Source organism: Grampus griseus, assembly GCF_964374135.1.
Source record: "Grampus griseus genome assembly, chromosome: 8".
NCBI classification, from domain to species: Eukaryota; Metazoa; Chordata; class Mammalia; order Artiodactyla; family Delphinidae; genus Grampus; species Grampus griseus.
Genome location: NC_139002.1, coordinates 73,594,550 through 73,617,322, shown reverse-complemented (window position 1 = coordinate 73,617,322; position 22,773 = coordinate 73,594,550). Strand labels below are relative to the sequence as shown.

The 22,773-nt window shown below is 36.3% G+C and overlaps 1 protein-coding gene across 1 annotated transcript in view; it reads right to left on the bottom strand.

Annotated features, from left to right (window-relative positions):
* The window catches only part of ZDHHC13 (zDHHC palmitoyltransferase 13), a 48,103-nt gene that overhangs the window by 22,590 nt on the left and 2,740 nt on the right, over positions 1-22,773 (bottom strand). Inside the window, exons 2-8 of the mRNA XM_082660488.1 lie at positions 10,528-10,673; positions 7,612-7,734; positions 5,946-6,023; positions 4,541-4,685; positions 3,057-3,121; positions 1,496-1,658; positions 1,135-1,260 (exon numbers count right to left, since the gene is read on the bottom strand). Of these exons, the coding sequence (XP_082516614.1) occupies positions 1,135-1,260; positions 1,496-1,658; positions 3,057-3,121; positions 4,541-4,685; positions 5,946-6,023; positions 7,612-7,734; positions 10,528-10,673 (846 nt within the window). The remainder of the gene's footprint in view (positions 1-1,134; positions 1,261-1,495; positions 1,659-3,056; positions 3,122-4,540; positions 4,686-5,945; positions 6,024-7,611; positions 7,735-10,527; positions 10,674-22,773) is intronic.

Sequence of the window (22,773 nt, the reverse complement as noted above, 5' to 3'; positions counted from 1 at the left end):
ACTCACAACCACTGTGCCACCAGGGAAGCCCGACTTTGGCTTTTATTCTGGGAGAAAGCGGGAGACATCATAGGATTCTGAGCAGATGAATGATAGTATCTGACTTACATTTTAAGATTCACCTGGCTGCTCTGTTGAGAAGAGACTAGAGGTGAGTAGAGGCAGGGAGATGTCAGACAGCTGCAGAAATCCACATGAAAGATAACGGTGGCTGGACCAAAATGCCATGGTAAAATGGTAAGTAGGGTCAGATTCTGGATATATACTGAGGGCAGAACTAGCCAATACGTTTTCCTGACGGACTGGATACGTGATTTGACAGAGAAAAGGCAAAGATAACTGGAGAGTGGGAGTTGCCACCTACTGAGATGGGGAAAGCTGTAGATGGAACAGTTAGGGACAGTGGGGAGGAGAGATCAGGAGCTCAGTTTTGGATGTTATGTTGATGATGCCTATTGGACGGTCAACTGGACGAATCAAGGTAGCTGGATATACAAGTATGGAAAGGTCTGAACTAGAGATAACTTTGGGAGTTGTCAACATAGAGAGGGCATTTAAAGCCATGGAAGTTCATGAAATCACCAAGAGAATGACTAGAAAGAACAGGGCACTCTACCAATAAAGGGGGGGAGAGAGCAGAGGAGATGGCAAAGGAGACTGAGGAGTAACCGTTACTTCTTTTTCTCTCCCTCCACATACCTAAATGCAAAATTGGTGTAGTATTCATGATGACCCTCTGCATAGAAATCCCATGCCTATTAATCTAGAGTCATCCTGAAGGTATAATTACTAATTATTATTCGATAAGACGATGTTATCATATATGAAAACGTTAAATAGTGAAATCAATTCAATACCCCATTTTAATAATTTTAATTATATTCTCTATTACAACTTAGATTTTCCTGGCCATTCGTGGAGCTTTGGAGCCATCTAGATAAGGACCAACAATAAATTGCCAATAAAAGTGCCAAATTTCCAACTGTGGGTTATGGGATGTGTGGGAAAGATATAATCAGCAGATATAATGCAGCACTAGGCCAGCTCCCTGGTTTCCCCTGATGCCTTAAAAAACAAAAACAAATGAACAAAACAGTTCTTATAGCCCCCAGAATAGGCCCCGAATGAAAGTACCTCGCACTTCTGCAGCCACCTCCAAAGTCTGAAATTTTTGTTGGCTCGCATTTTGGCCTCTGATTTTAGCATATGAATAATGAGCCGATTTTTGTTTTGCGCAGCCATATCAAGAGGGGTTTCTCCCTAAAAAAAAAAGTTCAATTATATTTTTGATATATCAATACCATAGATGCTAAACATTTTTAAAAACTCACCAGAATCACAGATTCACTGTATTTATTCCAAGGGTAGCCAACTATTATTGTTTATACTTATCTCGTGGTAACTGAAAACATATGTATAGCTTATCTTTATGTTAATTTATCAGTCTTCTAACTCAAGATATAATAAATTAAGGGAGATAAACACCTGGTCATACCTTAACATTTCGGATATCCAGGCTAGCACCAGCTTCCAAGAGTTTATCAACGGCATTAACATTTCCTGCGGCAACTGCCCAGTGAAGTGGAGTGTTTTGGTGTATTTTGTCAACTACATTGAGAGAGGGATTAAACTTTAAGAGAAATCCAGTTGGTTCTGACCTGTCTCAAAACAATAAAACACCAAGAGATATTAGACAGCTGAATGATTTGAAGGGTAAATGTAAACAATGAAACTGTTTGCTAACGTATCAATGAACCAATCAGTAAGTATTCTGAAAACTGAGGAACTTCTCTGTGCAGAGTTCCATTCTAGGTGCTAATACTGGAGAGTTCCCGCCCCAAGAGACATCTATTAAGTGATAGTCTGCTATATAATGTAATTTTAACATCAATACTGTGGGATAACAGCTTTTGTTTTTCAAATTTTTACTTTCATGTTGCTGTTCTATTGGTTAACATTTTTTTTACACTTAACTTCGGCCAACATTAAATGCTATGTTATTTATCCAATTAAAAAATTAAATGTACAACATTATATTTGAGGAGATAAACCAAAGCTAACCTCACATTCTCCCTCCAACCAATTACTGCATAAAGTGGTATAAATAATGTCCTAAAATATTTGTTTATCATAGAAAGTTATGGATTTGAAAGCAGAATTCAATGAAATATTTTTACTTTATCGTCAACACCTTCCCTTCTTTTATGACTACTCAAGAGATTCCTTTAATAAAACAATATTCTACCTTACTTATTCTATCAAGATTTTTAAACATTATACCTGACTTTACAGTTACCAGCAATGACAAAATGCTTTCTGACAAAATTCTACCCCAGCCCCACCTCTACATGAGCTAAAAGGAAATGGCATCAGAACTAACTCAGTTCCTAGGGGAGACATCTTAAGTAAAGCAGAATCAGAAATTAAGTACAACGTAGGAAACAAAACTGATACAGGGCAAACTGTAGCACGTATTTGAATAGAAGAATAACAGAAGTTGGACAATATGGTGATCAATAATCACAAGTGATGATCAATAATCACAATATGGTGATCAATAATCACAAAAACTTAAATATGTAAATAACTGATATGAACATATAAACATACTATTTTCATAGATCAGTTATAATTAATATTTTCAGAGCAGTCAACAATGTCAGAGAACCTCAAAATTTATTGTTTTCTGGAAAGTCTATTTCTCAACTACATTTCAAATTATGAGAGCATTTAAACCTGTAGCCATTCTTGAAAAATGTAAACTAAGAAATGTACGTCATGTTAATAAGTATATGCTGTGGAATCTCTACCTGTTCTGTAAGGAAATATTTTTTCTTATTAGTAGCTTTCAAACTTTTCCCCAAAGCTACCAGAAAACAGAAAATTTACTTCAATGGTGCTTTTCTAACTACAACTATATTAAAAGTCCATATCACAGTCACAAGATGGAAAATCTTACTTTCTTCCTCAGAATGCTGTGTCATCTCACAAAGACTAAGATACTTAAATTGCTGGATCAAGAGTCAGAATAAGGCAATTCAATTAAACTCACTTACCCAAGTACTTTGTGAGCTGATAACATGAGAGGTGTCTGCCCATTTACATCTGTCATATTCACACTCTGTTCAAAAAGAAGAGTCAATCAGCCTAATTGTAAACAAAGTCAAGATTCTGTCTCCTCTCTTAGTAGAAGTATCTCTTTAATACATTCAATACCACTAGTGTGTCTATAAGAAGGATTCAAATATCATTTGAATAAAAAAATGTTCTGCTTCACATCCATAGGGTTAAAATCCATTGATCCCTACAAAACTTTTTAAAGGGAAAATCTGAATATATGATTTTAAATGTCGTACGCTGTGAGTGGAAGAGAGCTAAGGGAAAGAGAAAAATGTTGATAAACACCATCAAATATGAGACAGTAGAGACCTTAGAAGTCACTTAGTTTAGACTTTAACCGAAACATTAATTCATACTACCCCCTCTTACACAAAGTCATCCAGTCTCTACTTAAAAACTTCCAGTAATAGTGAACTCTTGATCTTCTGAGGCAACTTGCAATTTTGAACTTATGTTTCAAAAAGTAAAATATGAGAAGTTCTTTTTTATTTTCTAGAATATAGAAAAAAAGGGAAATCATACCTCCAAGAGGATATGTTTCTTTTAATAAAATGGACCCAGATTTGAGGTATATGATACCTCAACCAAGCCAAAAAAAAAAAGTCAATTACTGAATATTCTAATGGGCCTTGGAGGAATAAGCCCAAAGAGAAGCAGAAAAGATGACTCGTCATACAGCTTTCCAAAATGAGACCCAGGAAGTTATAATTATTCTACTTGAGTTGAAGAGAGAGTGCTTATTTGAGTCTAAGAGAAAGTGCTTATTTGAAGAGAACACAATCATCCCAACAGCATTTGTGCAAACATGTTTCCACGCCTGTTACAGACGAGACTACTGATATATAAACTACTTGCTACCAGAAAGCATATCCCAGGCAAGTAGGGCTGACAGTGAAACTCCCACCGCCAGCAACCTATAATTTAACCAGTGCCATAAATGGATGCCACTTAAGGCAAGCCATTTTTCATGGATTTACTTTAGGGAACAATAAGAAACATACATTCAAATTGGTCTCCACTGGACTTAAATAATGCAAGCAAATGATGGGTTAATTTAGTGATCTGACTACCATTTCCACATTCAATCAGAAGAAAAATACAGGCTTTGAAGTCATGTTTTTGAAAAACTCTGCAAATTACTTGGGATCATAAGGAAAACTATTATAGGCTTACAAGTTTCAGAAACATCTATTATATGTTACTGAGCTAAATGACCTATCCTTTTTGCTCCAGTGAAGCTGGAAAAGCAGTATTCAATAGCTAGACTTACTGAGGCTAGTATTTGAATATTTGGATATCTGTAACTTCTACTTTAAAAATGAGGACAGAAAAAAAAAATGAGGACAGACTACTAGTAATCATCCTCTGAATCCCTTCAGATTTACAACAGCTGGAGTACAAGAAACATTTCAAAACATACCTGTCCTTTTGAGATGAGATATGCTATAATGGGCATGTGTTGAAATAACACTGCCAGGTGGATGCTGCTGAATCCCTCTCCATCGATAAGAGTGGGGTCTGCACCATACTGCAGTAATAATATGACCATAGGTAAATGCCCTTGTCTGGAAAGAAAGGACAAAAATTATACTGTATTCTGTCGCACAAAAAAGAGAAAAATTCAGGGAGAAACCAATGTTCCTAAGACACGAAGGATTTTGGTTAGATTTAAAGAGTACTGCCTAACAATACACAGATTTTTAAAACACTGGAGATTCTCTAAATGTCTTTTACATAGATGCTCCAAACTTAGAACTATCTGGACGGTCCTTCTTGAGTGCAGGTAATAAACTTAATAACCTCCCAATCTACCTTAAATCTTATGTGTAAGATTACTACCATGTGTAAATAATTTTACATAACTAATGATAAAAATGGAAATTAAAAACCACTTAGACTTTACTGCTGCTATTTTAAAAACAAAAAATAATCATGAAGCAGATATGCCACAGCATAACATTCACAGACTGCAGGTATACTGTGATACTCTTTTTCTTAGGAACTACGTATTTCTCTTTGAATACGGCTCATTTCTCTGTAAAGCACTGTACCTCAGTAGCTTAACAGGGGGATGAGCTAACCCCAGATTCCTCAAAATCCTTGGCTATGAAAAAAAAAAAAAAAAAAAATCCTTGGCTATGGAGAAAAGATTCAATTCCTTGCCTTAAATGAACAATTATTTACTTCACTTTCAGGTTCATATCAATCCCACCAACCACAGAAAGAATGGAGTTAAAATGAAAGATGAAGAAGTTTTTAAGTATCCGCACAGACACTTACTAACTTCAGCTTCAGATGCCAACACATACGAGAGAAAAGAACTGATTGAGTTTACACTCACTGAACTACCACTTTTATCCATGTGATCAAATATTAAACATATTTATTTTGATTATAAAATATAATACAAATATTTGAGGTTGAGCATCATAGTGGAGCCCCAAATTAAACACAAAAACATCATCTCTGGAAACTCTTTAAAACTGTAATTTATTTATTTATTTTTGAATGAAGGGGTAAAAAGGAAAGAAAGCCTTGCAAATGGTCTGTAACTGCAATTTTCAATATGGACTACTAGTCATATACAGCTATTTAAATTCAAATTAGTTAAAATTAATTAAAATTATAAATTCCATTCCTTAACTGCATTAGCCACATTTTGCATTTCATGTATGGCTAGTGGCTACCTTACTGGACAGCACAGAATAGAACATTTCCATCATCACAGAAAATTCTACTGGAAAGTGCTGGTCTGTAATATTCAGAAAATGAGTAAGTCACTTTTGATTCTGAACAGCAATTTCAGTATTTAAAGAAACCTTTACCTGATGGCCCAGTGAAGAGGAGTTGAATTTAAATCTCCGCCCAACTGGTCTACCACAGCACCTTTCGAAATATAAAACCTGTTAAAAGCAGACATAAATGAAAATAAGATTTAAAACTTAAAATTCATACTAAGAAAGAAAACATCAATTTTTCTTAGTAATAAATGTATTAGAAAACAAAAATTATAATAATACCCCTCCCTAAAAACACTCAGATCTACAGAGGTCTGAAAGATTCACACAACAGCATCAAACAGATCCCTGGTGAAATATTCTCATCATGTTAAGTAGTTACTCCTGCTGTCATGAGCATTCCATGACAACTATACACCAAACACATAATAACTACTCTCTGCATATTCTAACCACCACAACACTCTTGGAATGGTTTATATTCAAAAAAGGTTTCTATGACAAATATTCTACTTAACTGGCAAGAAGAAAGGTAAAACTATGTCACTGCTAACAGTTTAAAATTAGAATTACTATGTGGGAATGAATTCTAAACAGTAGGTAGCAAAAATTAATTCAAAATCCTTTTGGAGGAGTTAAGACATTTTGAGCATTTCACTCTCTATTTTGGGGGCACAGATGGGATACACTGTATAAAGTGAAACTATAAAGTAAAGAGACTTATTTTCTTCAGCAGTTTACAGGCATTAGTCTCGTTATTTCAAAGTTGTGCTTCATATATATTATCTAAACAATACACCAGTTTATTTCCACAGAAAAGGAGTTTGCTTGTGAGTATATCTGTATATCTGTTTATTCTAAACTTTAGTATATTTCTACTTTTTTAAACCTCAAGGATTTTAAGTACGTATAATACAAAACATATACACATTCACACACATACACATTTTACATGCTAAGGTATAAAACAAAGAAAAAACAAAAACAATGGGTAGGCAGTAGTGCTTTATGAAAGGGAACTATTTTATACAATCCCACACATGCCTACTTTAAAATGTATTCCATATTTAATTTTGTTTTTAAAGTTAAATTATTCCCCTACCTAACCATTCCTCCTGGCGTTATTACAACATAAAATATTTCAGTGATTCTTCTAAACTAGATGAAACTATCTGTTCTATCCTGGAAAATGTGTTATGCTTTCCCTTTTCAAAAAGTGTTCAATTTCATTGCCTGAACTCTATCTTTATGATGGGTCTCTGTGGCGCTCTCTCTCTCTCTCTCTGGCTGCATTGGGTCTTCGTTGCTGCGCGCGGGCTTTCTCTAGTTGTGGCGAGTGGGGCCTACTCTTCGTTGCAGTGCGTGGGCTTCTCATTGCAGTGGCTTCTCCTGTTGTAGGGCACGGGCTCTAGGCACGCGGGATTCAGTAGTTGTGGCTCACGGGCTCTAGAGCACAGGCTCAGCAGTTGTGACGCACGGGCTTAGTTGCTCCGCAGCATGTGGGACCTTCCCAGACCAGGGCTCGAACCCCTGTCCCCTGCATTGGCAGGTGGATTCTTAACCACTGTGCCACCAGGGATGTCCCCTGTGGCTTTATTTTTAATTTTCCTTTTTGGGCCAGTGAGAGTCCTGCTCCAGACGATCTCTGAGGTCCTTTTCAATACTATGATAACCAATGTGCATGGCACAAAGTTTCAAATATTCATTTACAGTAAAGGATTAGAGACGGTTCAACTAATATATCCCATCTTACTTTACAAGATCCAGCCTGTTGTTAATAGCAGCCCAATGAAGAAGCGACACATTTTCTTTGTCTGGTTGCCTGACATCATATCCTGCTTCCACCAACTCTTTACATCGTTCAAAAATCCCATATCTGAAATAAGAAAATGCATAATTGATACCATTAAAATAATTTCAAATATCAAAATTTCTTCCTTTTACCATGTCTTTATCCCATCTGTCTTTCAGCCAACATAGAAATACAATAATTAACAAAGATATGCACAAAGAGGACAGATTATAAAGCCAAACAACAAAAGTAAACCTGGCTATTGAACGATCAGATTAATCCATTTGGAGCTGAACTTGATTTTCTTAAATAAACTTTAACATTCACATTTGCCCTCTTTCAATAAATTTCATTTGATTTTCCACCAGGAATGCACCAGGAATACATGGTGTTGATTCTGTATGACAATCTTATCCCTGAATCAAACAAAGTCCAAGCAATGACCTCACAATAAGGGAGAGAGACTAAAAGCAAACTTGGAATGGGATAAATTCAACAATAAAATATGCACACAGTATAGGTATAGAAAAGGAAGGAATGATTAGCCCTTCCTGAAGGAGATGGAACCTGATATACAAGCTATGTTTTATAGGGTGAAGGGAAGACATTTCAGGCAGAAGGAATAGCATGTACGAAAACCAGAGATATAAAACTGCGTGGATGTTTGGTGAAATATAAGCAATTTAGCACCACAGAAGCATCAGCATAAGAAAGGCAATGGCAAGAGATGAGGCTAGGAGAGGTAAGCAAAGACTGCATGAACCTTCTCTGCCATGCTTTGAAATTTAGACTTTATAGTGCAAGGGGAAGCCACTGAAGGTTTTAAAGAGGAAAGCACTCAGATTTTGGGCTGTAAGAAAGATCACATTAGTGGCAGTTTGGAAGCTAATTCAAGGCCAAGACTGAGAGACCAGTTTAGAGGATCTTACAATAGAGACAGGAGAGCAGCAATGGGAGCCTGAAGAAAAAGAGGCAACAGGAATGTAAAAGGAGGGACAGACTGAAGGGATATTTAAGAGAGTTATTTAACTGACTCACTATCAGAATGAAAAACAGGAGAGAAATACCTCCTTTTTAATGCTAAAATAATTTAAAAAATCGTTCATTAGCACTATTTCTTTTCCACAGAAACTATTAAGACCCACCAGACCATTTAGCACTTTCTCTGAAACTTACTTCTATTTAGAGGGAACTGAAAGTTCCGATATGTCTTCAAGGGTCAAAATCAAACAAAATGGCAGAATTGTCTCTACTTCCTACACTGTTAAATAACCTCTGCCTCACCAAAACGTGTGTGTGCACCTGTCTGTCTGTCTTTATGGCATTTTTTAAAAGATGGAGGTACCCATTTGACAATGCTAAGTGAAAATATTAATAAGAGAATGAATTGTTGATAATGATACATATGTATTGGGGTGGCCAAAAAGTTTGTACGATGTTACAGAAAAACCCGAATGAACTTTCTGACCCAATATTTATATTCTCCATCTTTTAAATATCAACTTTAACATTTTACTGGAAAAGAAATACTCCCTTTACATAAGAAATATAAAGGGTACACAATAATTAGGATTTTGGTGGTTTAGAAAATACAAAAACACCTATCCTAGCTAGCTCTCTTTCACCCTTCCCAAATACTACCTAAATATATTCTCACAACCACTTAAAGTCCAAGACCTGAAGAAAATTTGGGGAAATATACATAATGTGAGTTTTTATTGATATTCCCTGTGAACATAACCTAATTTCTCACACTTATCATTACAGAGCTTTATTGGTTGCAGAGAAACATTTAAATGTTTCCATTCTAATTAAAGCAAATATCTATTTACCTTAAGACCACTCTCATATTCATATGAATATAATAATACAAACAATATCAAACAATATTCACCTAATGTAGTGGTTCCCAGAGCCTCCAGAGTTCATATAAATTAGTAATTAGAATATTCAAATAATTGTCAATAACTTTTTAACTAACATAAGCAATACATGAGTCTACATTAAAGCCAAACAGGTTAACTAATCACCAAACATCTTTGCTTTTGACAGAAATTATATCAAGTTAGTATAGTAACATTAGTTTCTTTCATGCAGATTAGAAGCTCTGATGGGCAGGCTTATATTTGAGTACTAAGAAAATGGATTACTAATTAACATAATCTGAGAGATAAAATATTTCAAAATATATTCAATGGCAAGAGGTGGGGTAGATGTTAACAGTCAATGAGATCCACAAGGGTGAAAACGTTGGAAATGGTTTAATGCAAAAACCCACAAATGGAGATCTTAAGGGGAAACTTTCAAAACATATTTCATTTTCAGTGCAAGCAAAATAACCGACTATAGTTTCAAGTGGTCAGAAAACCTACTTCAATTATACTGACTTTTTTCTAGTGCACCCAGAAAAATAGGTACATGGAAAGTACTCAATAAATAAATGTTTAAACCACACACCAATGTGTGAGTTGATATTTTTCTATCCCATCTTCATATTTAGGTTGTAGTACATTTTAAAAGATTCAGATTTGTGTTTCAAACTCAGAGTCTAGTTTTAGTGTCATTTAAAACCATTCATTCAATCAACAAACATTTATTGGGCATTTAATAGAAGACAGCAACTGTGTAAAAGTACTGGGGTTACAAAGATGAAAAAGACATGCTTTTGCTCAGAAGTTGCTCACAATCTAATGGGAGAGACTAATAATAAACAGCTAAGGTGTACTGTATTAAATGCTCTGATGTTGGTATGACAAACATACTATCACTGGAGAATGAAGGGAGGAAGGTGTACACTGGAGTGCCATGAACCACACATGCGTCATTATAACAATTCAACAGAACCTAAGGATAAAACAAAACATTGGGAAGACTTACTGAGTAGCTTTTACAATGTCACAGTTACTAGAATCCTCTATAAGAGGAAGAGCTTCTCTCGCCTTGGCAAGTTCTTTGTTTTCATGTGCACAGACTTCGTGTCGACCAAATCCTGGAGGGTGGGGGCTGTGGCTGTGATTCCTGCACTGAAGAGTAAGAGTAATTTGACAAGGCTCAGTAAGAGAATTAATGTCACATTCAATTACATCATGAAGCACTTGGTACTATCAACAATATCTATTAATTAAAAGATTATTTTTCAGTATTAGAGGTATATCTTACAGAAGATTTTCATTTTAATTCTACCCACTAGGATTAGATGCTTAATATTAGAAAATTCCAAATTATATATTTTGTCATAAAACAAAGGTCATCTGCAAAGGCACCAATGGCTTTTGCTACTTGTAGTAGGTGGAGGGTCATGGGTATTGACAGTAGGCCTCTGCTTCAGGGAGTCGTGGTAGACACACCCTAAGGATATCTCCCAATGAATCAAGTTCTTGAATATGTATAACTGGAGTCCCAGAAGAGGAAGAGGAAATAGTTTTAAATATTTGACTAAAGAATAGACAAAAATCTTCCAAATTTGGTGAAAATTATAAACACACAGCTCCTACAAGCTCAACAAACCCAAGCAGAACCAACCTCATAATATTACACCAAGGCATATAATAATCACTTGAAACCAATGATAAAAAGAGCAGCCGAAGGAAAAAGACATATTATGTTCAAGAAAACAAAGATAAGAATGAATTCAGACTTCTTATCAGTAAGTACCAGCCAGAAGACAAAAGCAAAAAAAGCTGAAAGAAAAAACTAAACCTGGAAACACCGACAAAAATATTCTCGAAAAATAGGGGTGAAATATACACTTTTTTCAAACAAACAAAAGCTAAGAAAACTGCCAACAGACCTAATGCTACAAGAAATGATACAGGACGTTCTTCAGGCTAAAGGAAAATAATACCAGATGGAAATCTGAACCAATACAAAGGAATAAAGAGTGATAGAACTACATGGGTAAATATGTATAATTATGTGGGTAAATGTAACACACTTTTTTACATTTTTTAATTCCTTGATGATAACAGAGAAACAGAAATATACTGTTATAAGAGATGTTATAATAGTATTTGCAGAAAGACAGTGATAAGTTAATGTGTATAATGTTAACCCAAGAGCAATCTCTAAACAAATAAAACAAAGTCATATAATAAGCCAACAGCAGAGATAAAATAAAACACTTAAAAGACACTCAATTAATATTCTTTTAAATGCAGGAAAAGTAGGGAAAAAATGAACAAAAACAGACAAGGAAAAAACATACAAGATAATATATTTATACTTAACTATATTGATAATCACATTAAATACAAATGGTCTAAAGAAAACCAAATGAAAGAGTTTGTTAGATTGGATTTTAAAAAAAAATTTTTTTTTTCAAAAAAACTACATATTGTCTACAAGAAACCTACTTTAAATATAAAAACATACATAAGTTAAAAGTAAAAGGACAGAAAAATATATACCATGCATAAAGGAATACTAAGCATAAGGAATGTAGTGCTTATATTAGTATAAGACAAAGTAGACATCCGCACAAGAAATATTACCAGAGATGAGGAGGGACACTGCAAAATATTAAAGAAGCCAATTTATTAAGAAGCATAACAGGGACTTCCTGGTGGTCCAGTGGTAAAGAATCTGCCTTCCAATTAAGGGGACATGGGTTCGATCCCTGGTCAGGAAACTAAAATCCCACATTCTGCAGGGCAACCAAGCCCACGCGCCACAACTACTGAGCTCGCGCATCTCAAAGAGAGAGCCCACATGCCACAAACTACAGAGCCCATGTGCTCTGGAGCCACAACTAAAGAGAAAACCTGCACGCCACAACTAGAGAGAAGCCCACGTGCCGCGATGAAGATCCTGCATGCCACAACTAAGACCCGATGCAGCCAGAAAAATAAAGAAAATAAATAAATACACAAATTTTTAAGTGACTTAAGGAAAAAAAGACATAACAATCTTAAATACATATGCACCCAAAAGGAACTTTAAAATTCATGAAGCAAAAAAGAAAAATAGAAAGATTCACAATTAAAGTTGAATATTTTAATACTTCTTTCAGCAACTGATGGAATGAGTAAACAGAAAACCATACTGCATAGAGAAGAGGAGAGAAATCAGAAAAGGACAGAGAACACTTAACACTATCCACCAACTGGATCCAGCTGACATTTTCATAAAATTACATCCAACAAGAGAAAAGATATTGTTTCAAGTACACATTTAACACTCAGCAAGACAGATAATACATTGGGCCATAAAACAAGCCTCAACAAACTTAAATGGGTTGAATTCATACAGAGTATATTCTCTGACCACAAATGGAATTAAATTAAAAATCAAGAGATTACTACAAGCAACTATGTGCCAATAAAATGGACCACCTGGAAGAAATGGACAAATTCTTAGAAAACTACAACCCTCCAAGACCGAACCAGGAAAAAAACAGAAAATATGAACATACCTATCACAAGCACTGAAAGTGAAACTGTGAATAGAAATCTTCCAACAAACAAAAGTCCAGGATGAGACGGCTTCACAGGTGAATTCTATCAAAGAGAAGAGCTAACACCTACCCTTCCCAAACTCTTCCAAAATGTAGCGGAGGGAGGAACACTCCCAAACTCATTCTACGAGGCCACCATCACCCTGAGACCAAAACCAGACAAAGGTGTCACAAAAAAAGAAAACTACAGGCCAATATCACTGATTAACATAGATGCAAAAATTCTTAATAAAATACTAGCAAACAGAATCCAGCAGCACATTAAAAGGATCATACGCCATGATCAAGTGGGGTTTAACCCAGCAATGCAAGGATTCTTCAATATACACAAATCAATCAATGTGATACACCATATTAACAAACTGAAGGATAAAAGCCATATGATCAACTCAATAGATGCAGAAAAAGCTTTTGACAAAATTCAACTCCCATTTATGATAAAAACTCTCCAGAAAGTAGGCATAGAGGGAACCTACATCAACATAATAGAGGCCAAATATGACAAACCCACAGCCAACATCATTCTCAATGGTGAAAAACTGAAACCATTTCCTCTAAGATCAGGAAAAAGTCAAGGTTGCCCACTCTCACCACTAGTATTCAAAATAGTTTTTGGAAGTTTTAGCCATGGCAATCAGAGAAGAAAAAGAAATAAAAGTAACCCAAATTGGAAAAGAAGTAAAACTGTCACTGTTTGCAGATGACATGATACTATACATAGAGAATCCTAAAGATGCTACCAGAAAACTACTAGAGCTAATCAATGAACCTGGTAAAGTAGCAGGATACAAAAGTAATGCACAGAAATCTTTTGCATTCCTATACACTAAGGACAAAAAATATGAAAGAGAAATTAAAGAAACACTCCCATTTACCACTGCAACAAAAAGAATAAAATAGCTAGGAATAAACCTACCTAGGGAGACAAAAGACCTGTATGCAGGAAACTATAAGACACTGATGAAAGAAGTTAAAGATGACACCAACAGATGGAGAGATATACCATGTTCTCGGATTGGAAGAATCAATATTGTGAAAATGACTATATTCCCCAAAGCAATCTACAGATTCAATGCAATCCCTATCAAACTATCACTGGCATTTTTCACAGAACTAGAACAAAAAATTTCACAATTTGTATGGAATCACAAAGGACCCCAAACAGCCAAAGCAATCTTGAGAAAGAAAAACGGAGCTGGAGGAATCAGGCTCCCTGAATTCAGACTATACTACAAAGCTACAGTAATCAAGACAGTATGGTACTGGCACAAAAACAGAAATATAGATCAATGGAACAGGATAGAAAGCCCAGAGGTAAACCCATGCACATACAGTCACCTTATCTTTGATAAAGGAGGCAAGAATATACAATGGAGAAAAGACAGCCTCTTCAATAAGTGGTGCTGGGAAAACTGGACAGCTACATGTAAAAGAATGAAATTAGAACACTCCCTAACACCATACACAAAAATAAACTCAAAATGGATTAAAGACCTAAACGTAAGGCCAGACACTATCAAACTCTTAGAGGAAAACACAGGCAGAACACTCTATGACATAAATCACAGCAAGATCCTTTTTGACCCACCTCCTAGAGAAATGGAAATAAAAAAAAAATTTAAAAATGGGACCTAATGAAACAAGCTTTTGCATAGCAAAGGAAACCATAAACAAGACCAAAAGACAACCCTCAGAATGGGAGAAAATATCTGCAAACAAAGGAACTGACAAAGGATTAATCTCCAAAATATACAAGCAGCTCATGCAGCTCAATATCAAAAAAACAAAAAACCGAATCCAAAAATGGGCAGATCTAAATAGACATTTCTCCAAAGAAGACATACAGATTGCCAACAAACACATGAAAGGATGCTCAACATCACAAATCATTAGAGAAATGCAAATCAAAACCACTATGAGGTATCACTTCACACTGGTCAGAATGGCCATCATCAAAAAATCTACACACAATAAATGCTGAAGACGGTGTGGAGCAAAGGGAACCCTCTTGCACTGTTGGTGGGAATGTAAATTGTCCTCCCTATGGAGAACAATATGGAGTTTCCTTGAAAAACTAAAAGTAGAACTACCATACGACCCAGCAATCCCACTACTGGGCATATACCCTGAGAAAACCATAATTCAAAAAGAGTCACATACCACAATGTTCACTGCAGCTCTATTTACAATAGCCAGGACATGGAAGCAGCCTATGTGTCCATCGACAGATGAATGGATAAAGAAGACGTGGCACATATATACAATGGAATATTACTCAGCCATAAAAAGAAATGAAATTGAGTTATTTGTAGTGAGGCAGATGGACCTAGCGTCTGTCATACAGAGTGAAGTAAGTCAGAAAGAGAAAAATAAATACCGTATGCTAACGTATATATATGGAATCTAAAAAAAAAGAGGTTCTGATGAACCTAGGAGCAAGACAGGAATAAAGACGCAGACGTAGAGAATGGACTTGAGGACACGGGGAGGGGGAAGGGAAGCTAGGACGAAGTGAAAGAGTAGCACTGGTATATATACACTGCCAAATGTAAAATAGATAGCTAGTGGGAAGCAGCTGCATCACACAGGGAGATCAGCTCGGTGCTTTGTGACCACCTAGAGGGGTGGGATAGGGAGGGTGGGAGGGAGGTGCAAGAGCAAAGGGATATGGGGATAAATGTATAAATATAGCTGATTCACTTTGTTATACAGCAGAAACTAACACAACATTGTAAAGCAATTATACTCCAATAAAGATGTTTTAAAAAATCAATAACCAAACGATACGTGGAATATTCTCAGATATTTGGAAACAAAACAACACTTTTCTAAATAGAGTGAATTTTTAGCTTTAAATGCTTATAATAGGAAAAAAGAAGAAACTAAAATAAATGATCTAAGCTTTCATCTTAAGGATCTAGAGAAAAAAAAAATTAAATCCCAAGTAGACAGAATGAAGGAAACAATAAAGATAGGGAAATCCATGAAATATAAAAAAGAAAAAAATGCATAAAATCACTGAAACCAAAAGCTGGTTCTTTGGAAAGAATAAATCAATAAAATTGATAAAGCTCTAGTCAGACTGATCAAGAAAAAAGATGTCAATGACAAATAGCAAGTTTAAAAAAGGGGACATCATTATAAGATTCTGCAAATATTAAAAGGGTAATAAGGGGCTTCTGTGAACATCTTTATGCCACTAAATTCAACAACCTAGGTGAAATGCATAAAATATCTCGAAAGACACAAGTTATCAAAATGGACTTAAAAAGAAATGAGTAGCACTCTATCTATTAAAGAAATTGAGTTCATAATTTTAAAACTTCCCATTAAACAAAACAAAACAACTCCAGGCCCACATGACTTTTAACTGGCAAAGTCTATGAAAACACTCAAGGAAGAAATGATACCAACTCCTTCAGAATACAGAGGGACTGCTTCCCAGCTCATTTTAGAAGGCAGCATTATCCTGATACTAAAAGCAACAGACATAAGCAGTAAAGAAAACTATAGACTCAATATCCTTCATGAACACAGATGAAAAGATCCTAAATGAAATATTAGCAGAACTGTATTCAGTAATATATAAAAAGGATAATATACATTACAACCAAGCTTAAACATTTCAAAAGAAATCAGTGCAATTCACCATATTAACAAAATAAATATACTCACTTCAGTAGAATAAGCATTTGACAGAATTCAACACCCATGTATGATAAAAACTCTTAGCACACTAGGGAAAGAAGGGAACTTCCTCAACCTAATCAGGAGCATTTTTTAAAAATCTACAGCTACCATACAGTCAACGGTAAAAGACTGAATGCTTGAACTCTAAAGACTGAAACAAAGCAAGGATGCCCACTATCACCACTTCTAATCAACAATGTACTGAAGTCCTAGACACAATAACAGAGTAAGGGAAAGAAAAATGCATACAGATTAGAAAAGAAGCAAATCTACCTTTATTTGCAGACAGCATGATCCTGTACACAGAGAATCCTCAGGAATCTTTTTTAAAATTTATAATAGCATCAAAAATATAAAACACTTAAGATTTTATACTGTATCCAGCATTTTTAGTTGCATTTAAGGTGGAGGTTCACATCAAATACCTAGCAAATCATTCCTAGAGATCAAAACTGGCTATTTTATAATCCCATCTTGTTCTTTACCATAAAGTTGTTACCTGGCTTTTATCCACCTTATTCACCACAACTGTCTCTCTGACCAACTTTTCATTGTTTTAAGAAAATTCTCAAAGGATGAATACACATTAAGAACAGAAAATTGAAGATACTTGAAATGATGTGACTACATCAATTCTCCAGGAATTCCAAAAAAGATTTAACAAATAGTAGTTTTATTGCAGTAAGTCCATAACCCCTCAACAGGTTACTCTGAAGGAGCAAATCCTTTTGTTCTAAGTTACCTTACAGTTAAATTGACTTTTTGGTATATAGTTCTGTAAATTGTAACCACTACCACCATCAGGATCCAGAACGGTTCCAACACCTCAAAAACCTCCCTCAGGATACTCCTTTTTAGCCACACCCTCTCCCTACCTCAACTCCTGGCAACCACAGACATGTCCTTCATCACTAGTTTTACCTTTCCCAGAATGTCATACAATGGAATTAGACAGAATATAATCTTCTAAGACTGGCTTCTTTCACTCAGCATAATGCTGTATGTTATTAATAGTTCCTTCCTTGCTATAAAGTATTCCATTATATGTATGTATCACCGTTTATCCATTCAAACTCACGTGGGTTGTTTCCAGCTTTTGGCAATTATAAATGGAGCTGTATAAACATTCATTTTGTGTGAACATATGTTCTTGCTTCTCTAAGAGTGAGACTGCTTGGCCCTCTGGTAAGTTGATGTTAAGTTTATAAGAAATGGCCGAACTGTTTTCCAGAGTAGCTGTACCACTCTGCATTGCCATTAGCAACGTATGAGAGCTCCAATTGCTCTGCATCCTCTCTGGCGCTTGATGCTGTCAGTATAATAGATGTGTAGTAGTGTCTCATCATGGTCTCAATCTGCATATCCCTAATGGCTAATGGGGCTGAGTGTCATTTCATGTGCTATTTGCTATCTGTTTATCTTCTTTGGTGAATTGTCTAAGTCTTTTTACCCATTTTTAATTAGGCTATTTATTTTCTCATTGCTAAGTTTTGAGAGTTCCTTATATTACACATGCTAGACAAAAGTCCTTTGTCAGATATGTGATTTGTAAACTTGTTCTCCCAGTCTGTAGCTTACCTTCCCATTTCTTACATCTCTTTCATAGAACAAAAATTTTTAATTTTGATGAAGTATAATGTATCAGTTTTTTTCTTTTATGGATCATGCTTCAGGTGTCACCTCTAAGAACTGTCTTGGGACTACAACTCCTCTGTTCAGAGAGGAAGTCCTCCTGCCTCAGAGTTTCAGTGCCTGTGCTGCCAGGAGTCCACTTTCCTGCTCCTTGAACCTGAACTAGAGGGCTTCTCCAGAAGTGCTCTCTCTCTGCAGGGATGCTCACTTCCAGGGTTCAAGTCCAGGGAGAGGGCGGTGGAAGAGAGGAGGGGACTCAGATGGGAAAAAGGTAAATTAGTTCCTGGTTCAGTGGTTTTCTGAATTCTGGTTTTTTCCCCCACCCTACCTGCTAAAATTTTCTTTTGGGAATCCTTAAATAGCTTTCTATCTAGTGCATTCAGTGGGACAGACAGGGTGGAGTGTGCTTTACTCCATCTTACCCAGAGCTAGAACCACAAATGCTTATTTGAATACATAAGTTCCGATTTATCTGGTAAATTCAACCTCACTGCATGACACTCTTATTTTACACACACAAACACACACACACACTCACACAGCTAAATAATAAACATATAGGTAGTTAGATTAAAACATAAATAAGAATGTTACTTTTCACCATATCACAGTAACTATAATTACATCTAACTGGAAGAAGACAAGGGGTCAAGGAAAGAGCTGAATATACTATACTCAGAATTTCTCCAGCGTCAATAAACAGCAGATGTAGCTAAAATTGACAGAGAAATCAGTCTGCTTTTCATATAAAACTTAGACTTTTTAAATTATAAAATTTTAAAACTTTCAGTTTAAAACACCAGCAATACCAAAGTGAATAAAGAGTTGATAATCTGGACTCTTTCCCTTCCAATCTTGTACCAACAGAGATACTATTATTAACAGTTTGGTGTATCCTTCCTCACTATGTGTATATACTTTAACATATATAACATTACACAGGATACATAGGTTTTTATCATTTTCTTCTTATATTTAACAAAATTTATCCCCAAACATGGGATCCAGTTATATAATTATTCATCAACTTGCCTGTCTCACCTAACAATATATCATGTACAGTGCTGCAGGTCAGTAACAAGTAATAGTTGAATACTATTCCACTGTATAGACCTAGCATAATTTATTCAACCATTTCCCTATTGTTAGACATGCAGGTTGATTTCAGCATTCACTCTCTAAACAACCCTATAATTAACATCCTGTACATTCTATAACACTGATTCCCCAACACAGGACTGCTGGGTCAAAAAATATGTGTATTTTAAACATAAACAGATACTGACCTTCCCTAATTCACACTCCCAACAGGCAAGTATGTAAGTGTTCTTTTTCCCTACAAACTTCCTAACTGAATATTATCAATCTTTTTACAATCTTGCCAATCTGATGGCTAAAAAAAAACGGCATCTTGTTTTGCATTTGCATGCCCCTAGTTACTAATGAATCTGAGTTTGATTGTTTGTTCTTTATTGGCTCTCATACTTTCTCTTTTGTGGGTTGCCTTTTCATAGTCTACTGTTTTTCTAGTGGATTGTATATCAGTTTCCATTTATATATTAGGAAGATCAAGACTTTGTTTATATACAGACTTTTCATCACAAATAAATGTCACATATTATACAGATACAAATTTATTGCTTCTCATTATGCTTTAAGGCATTAAGGACATCAGCTTCACTTTTCATGCAGAAAGTTGAGGTGGATTACACATTTCAATGTAAAGAGCATGTATTTATTCAGCAATTAATTACTGTGTATTTATGATGTGCAAAGCATTATGCTAGGAAAACAGAAGATGTGGGTACGTATCCTCCAGGAGTTTAAGTCTAATTGGGCAGCTAAGTCAGAGACAAAGAGCGTAAAGTGATAATGGAAGCAATATGTGATTAAATGGCAAAAATGGGTGACAAAGACGAGAGAACAAGAGGTACTTTCTGTTCACGTCATCATTTTTTGTCCAAATCCAGATCAGAGTAAAACCTAAAAATGATTATATAAACTCAAAGCCTGTTTTCAAAGTCAATGGTCTCCAAAGTGAGGCAAGTGCACTCAAGGCCAACCACTCAGTGACCCATTCGGTAACGGAAGAAAATGTTAAAGCTGTTATAATGACTTTTCCTTTAAAAAAAAAAAAAAAGAGGGGAACCTACAAAAATTTATACATTTGGCTTCTTTAAGATTTATGAATTCTGGGGGCTTCCCTGGTGGCGCAGTGGTTAAGAATCCGCCTGCCAACGCAGGGGATACCGGTTAGAGTCCTGCTCCAGGAAGATCCCACATGCCGTGGAGCAACTAAGCCCCTGCGCCACAACTACTGGGCCTGCACTCTAGAGCCCACGAGCCACAACTACCGAGCCCACGTGCCACAACTACTGAAGCCCACGCGCCTAGAGCCCGAGCTCCACAACAACAGAAGCCACCGCAATGAGAAGCCCACGCACCGCAACAAAGAGTACCCCCTGCTCGCCACAACTAGAGAAAAGACCACGCAGCAACAAAGACCCAACACAGCCAAAAATAAATAAATTAAATAAATGAATTTATGTAAAAAAAAAGATTTATGAATTCGTAGCCCTCGCAGCCTCACTTAATCTGTATATCAAGTAGGTCACTCCTCATGGTTTGTTTACAAGGTAACTTGGGGACAGAGTAAAAGTCCACACCCAGAGGGGTTACAGTGGGATCTTCAACATTTTGCAGTATACATCAGGCTAAGTAATTTTCAAGGTATAGTATCTCATTTTAACTACTTACTAATTTTAAAGTTACCCCTCCCAAAATGAGCAAGTGGCTTAAACTGATTACTACTACCAAGAAGCCACGAACTGAAATAATAACGATAGTAAAAGTACAAGCAAACAAGAAAATGGCAGAGCTGACACTTCTCATAGCAGGTGCTCTTTACTGGCCACATAAAGTAGAAACAAAGACAATCTAAGCTGATGTAACAAAAAGCCAGCCTCCCTCCAAAAAAAATTACAAATTATCAAGAAGGCTGATTTGAAGCAGACTTACATTTACTATCTTTAATTCAAAACCTTACCATGAGTATATACTAAGCTATTCACTCATGAATACAATTTAGAAACACATTGTCAAATCCTACAATAACATGCCCCATGACAATATGAATTTAGAGACTGGCTCCTTTCCCCAACCCCCAGGTACATCAAACAGAGGGGAGCTGAACTTTTTAAGTCCCAGCCAACCACATGACACGGAATCATCCCCATTAACACATAAGTTAGAGTGATCAATGGCCAACCATGGACAACAAACTGCAGTCAGTGGTACCTGGATGATTTGGACTGCACAGCTGGCGGCCTGAGCTCCCAGCCAGCTTGCAGTGCACGTGCCACTCATCATTCCCTTAATCTCACAACACATGACATTTTACAAAAATGAACATTTCAAATCCTACTTGTCACACTGCGGTTTTACTCTAGGGGTGCAAGCTCAACACTGCTTTACTGATAGGAGTGCATGACCAAAAAAGCTTAGCGGCCACAGCTCTAAGCTATGTCCTGTGCTCTAGGTATCACTCCCTCCCAGGATTCTGCCATAAGAGCTACAGGTGAGAAAGGAGATGACCTGCTTTGGGAGAGGTTACCTTCAGAGACAGTCGCATAAAAATGTTTAAGGAAAACAACCATACATTCCCATCACAAAGATTAAAGCAAAGTTTGTCATGATACTATATCCTTCTTAGAAATTACTCTCTGGTTATCAAGAAAATGTTTTTCTAAGTACTCTCTAGTTGTTTCATTTTACCATGGTGAAAGGTAAACTCCTTGAGAACAAGGCCCAAGTCTCAGATTTCAGGCGGCTGTATGATGGTGGCTAATCATCTACCCGATTTTTGGCTTCAGTTTCTACATTTGTAAAATGAAAGGAGCAGGTCAATATAGCTATACAGTTCTTTCCAAATCCATGTTGTATGGTTCTAAGAGGAGCTGTTACAGTAGTCATTATTGACATGTGTACTGGTAAAGGCATCACCGCATAAACAAACACCCTTTGTGGCAGTGGAAGCGTAACTGATGTATGGCTGCCTACAATGTTAAGGTAACAGAATAGACCAAGCAAATTCTTAAGACACCAGCAAACTCATAAGAGTTTTATTAGTGACTGCTTCACTAATAAAATACCACAGAAGTGATGCTCTGCCAGCTTGCAGGTTCAGGCCTCAGAAACTGGCAGCTTCCTCTTTCTGTCTCTTGAAATGCTCACTCTTGGAACCCAGCTACCATGCTGTCCAGAGGCCCAGGCCACATGTAGGTGTCCCTGCTCAAAGTCAGCATCAACCACCAGACATGTGAGTGAGGGAACCATCAGATGTTACCAGC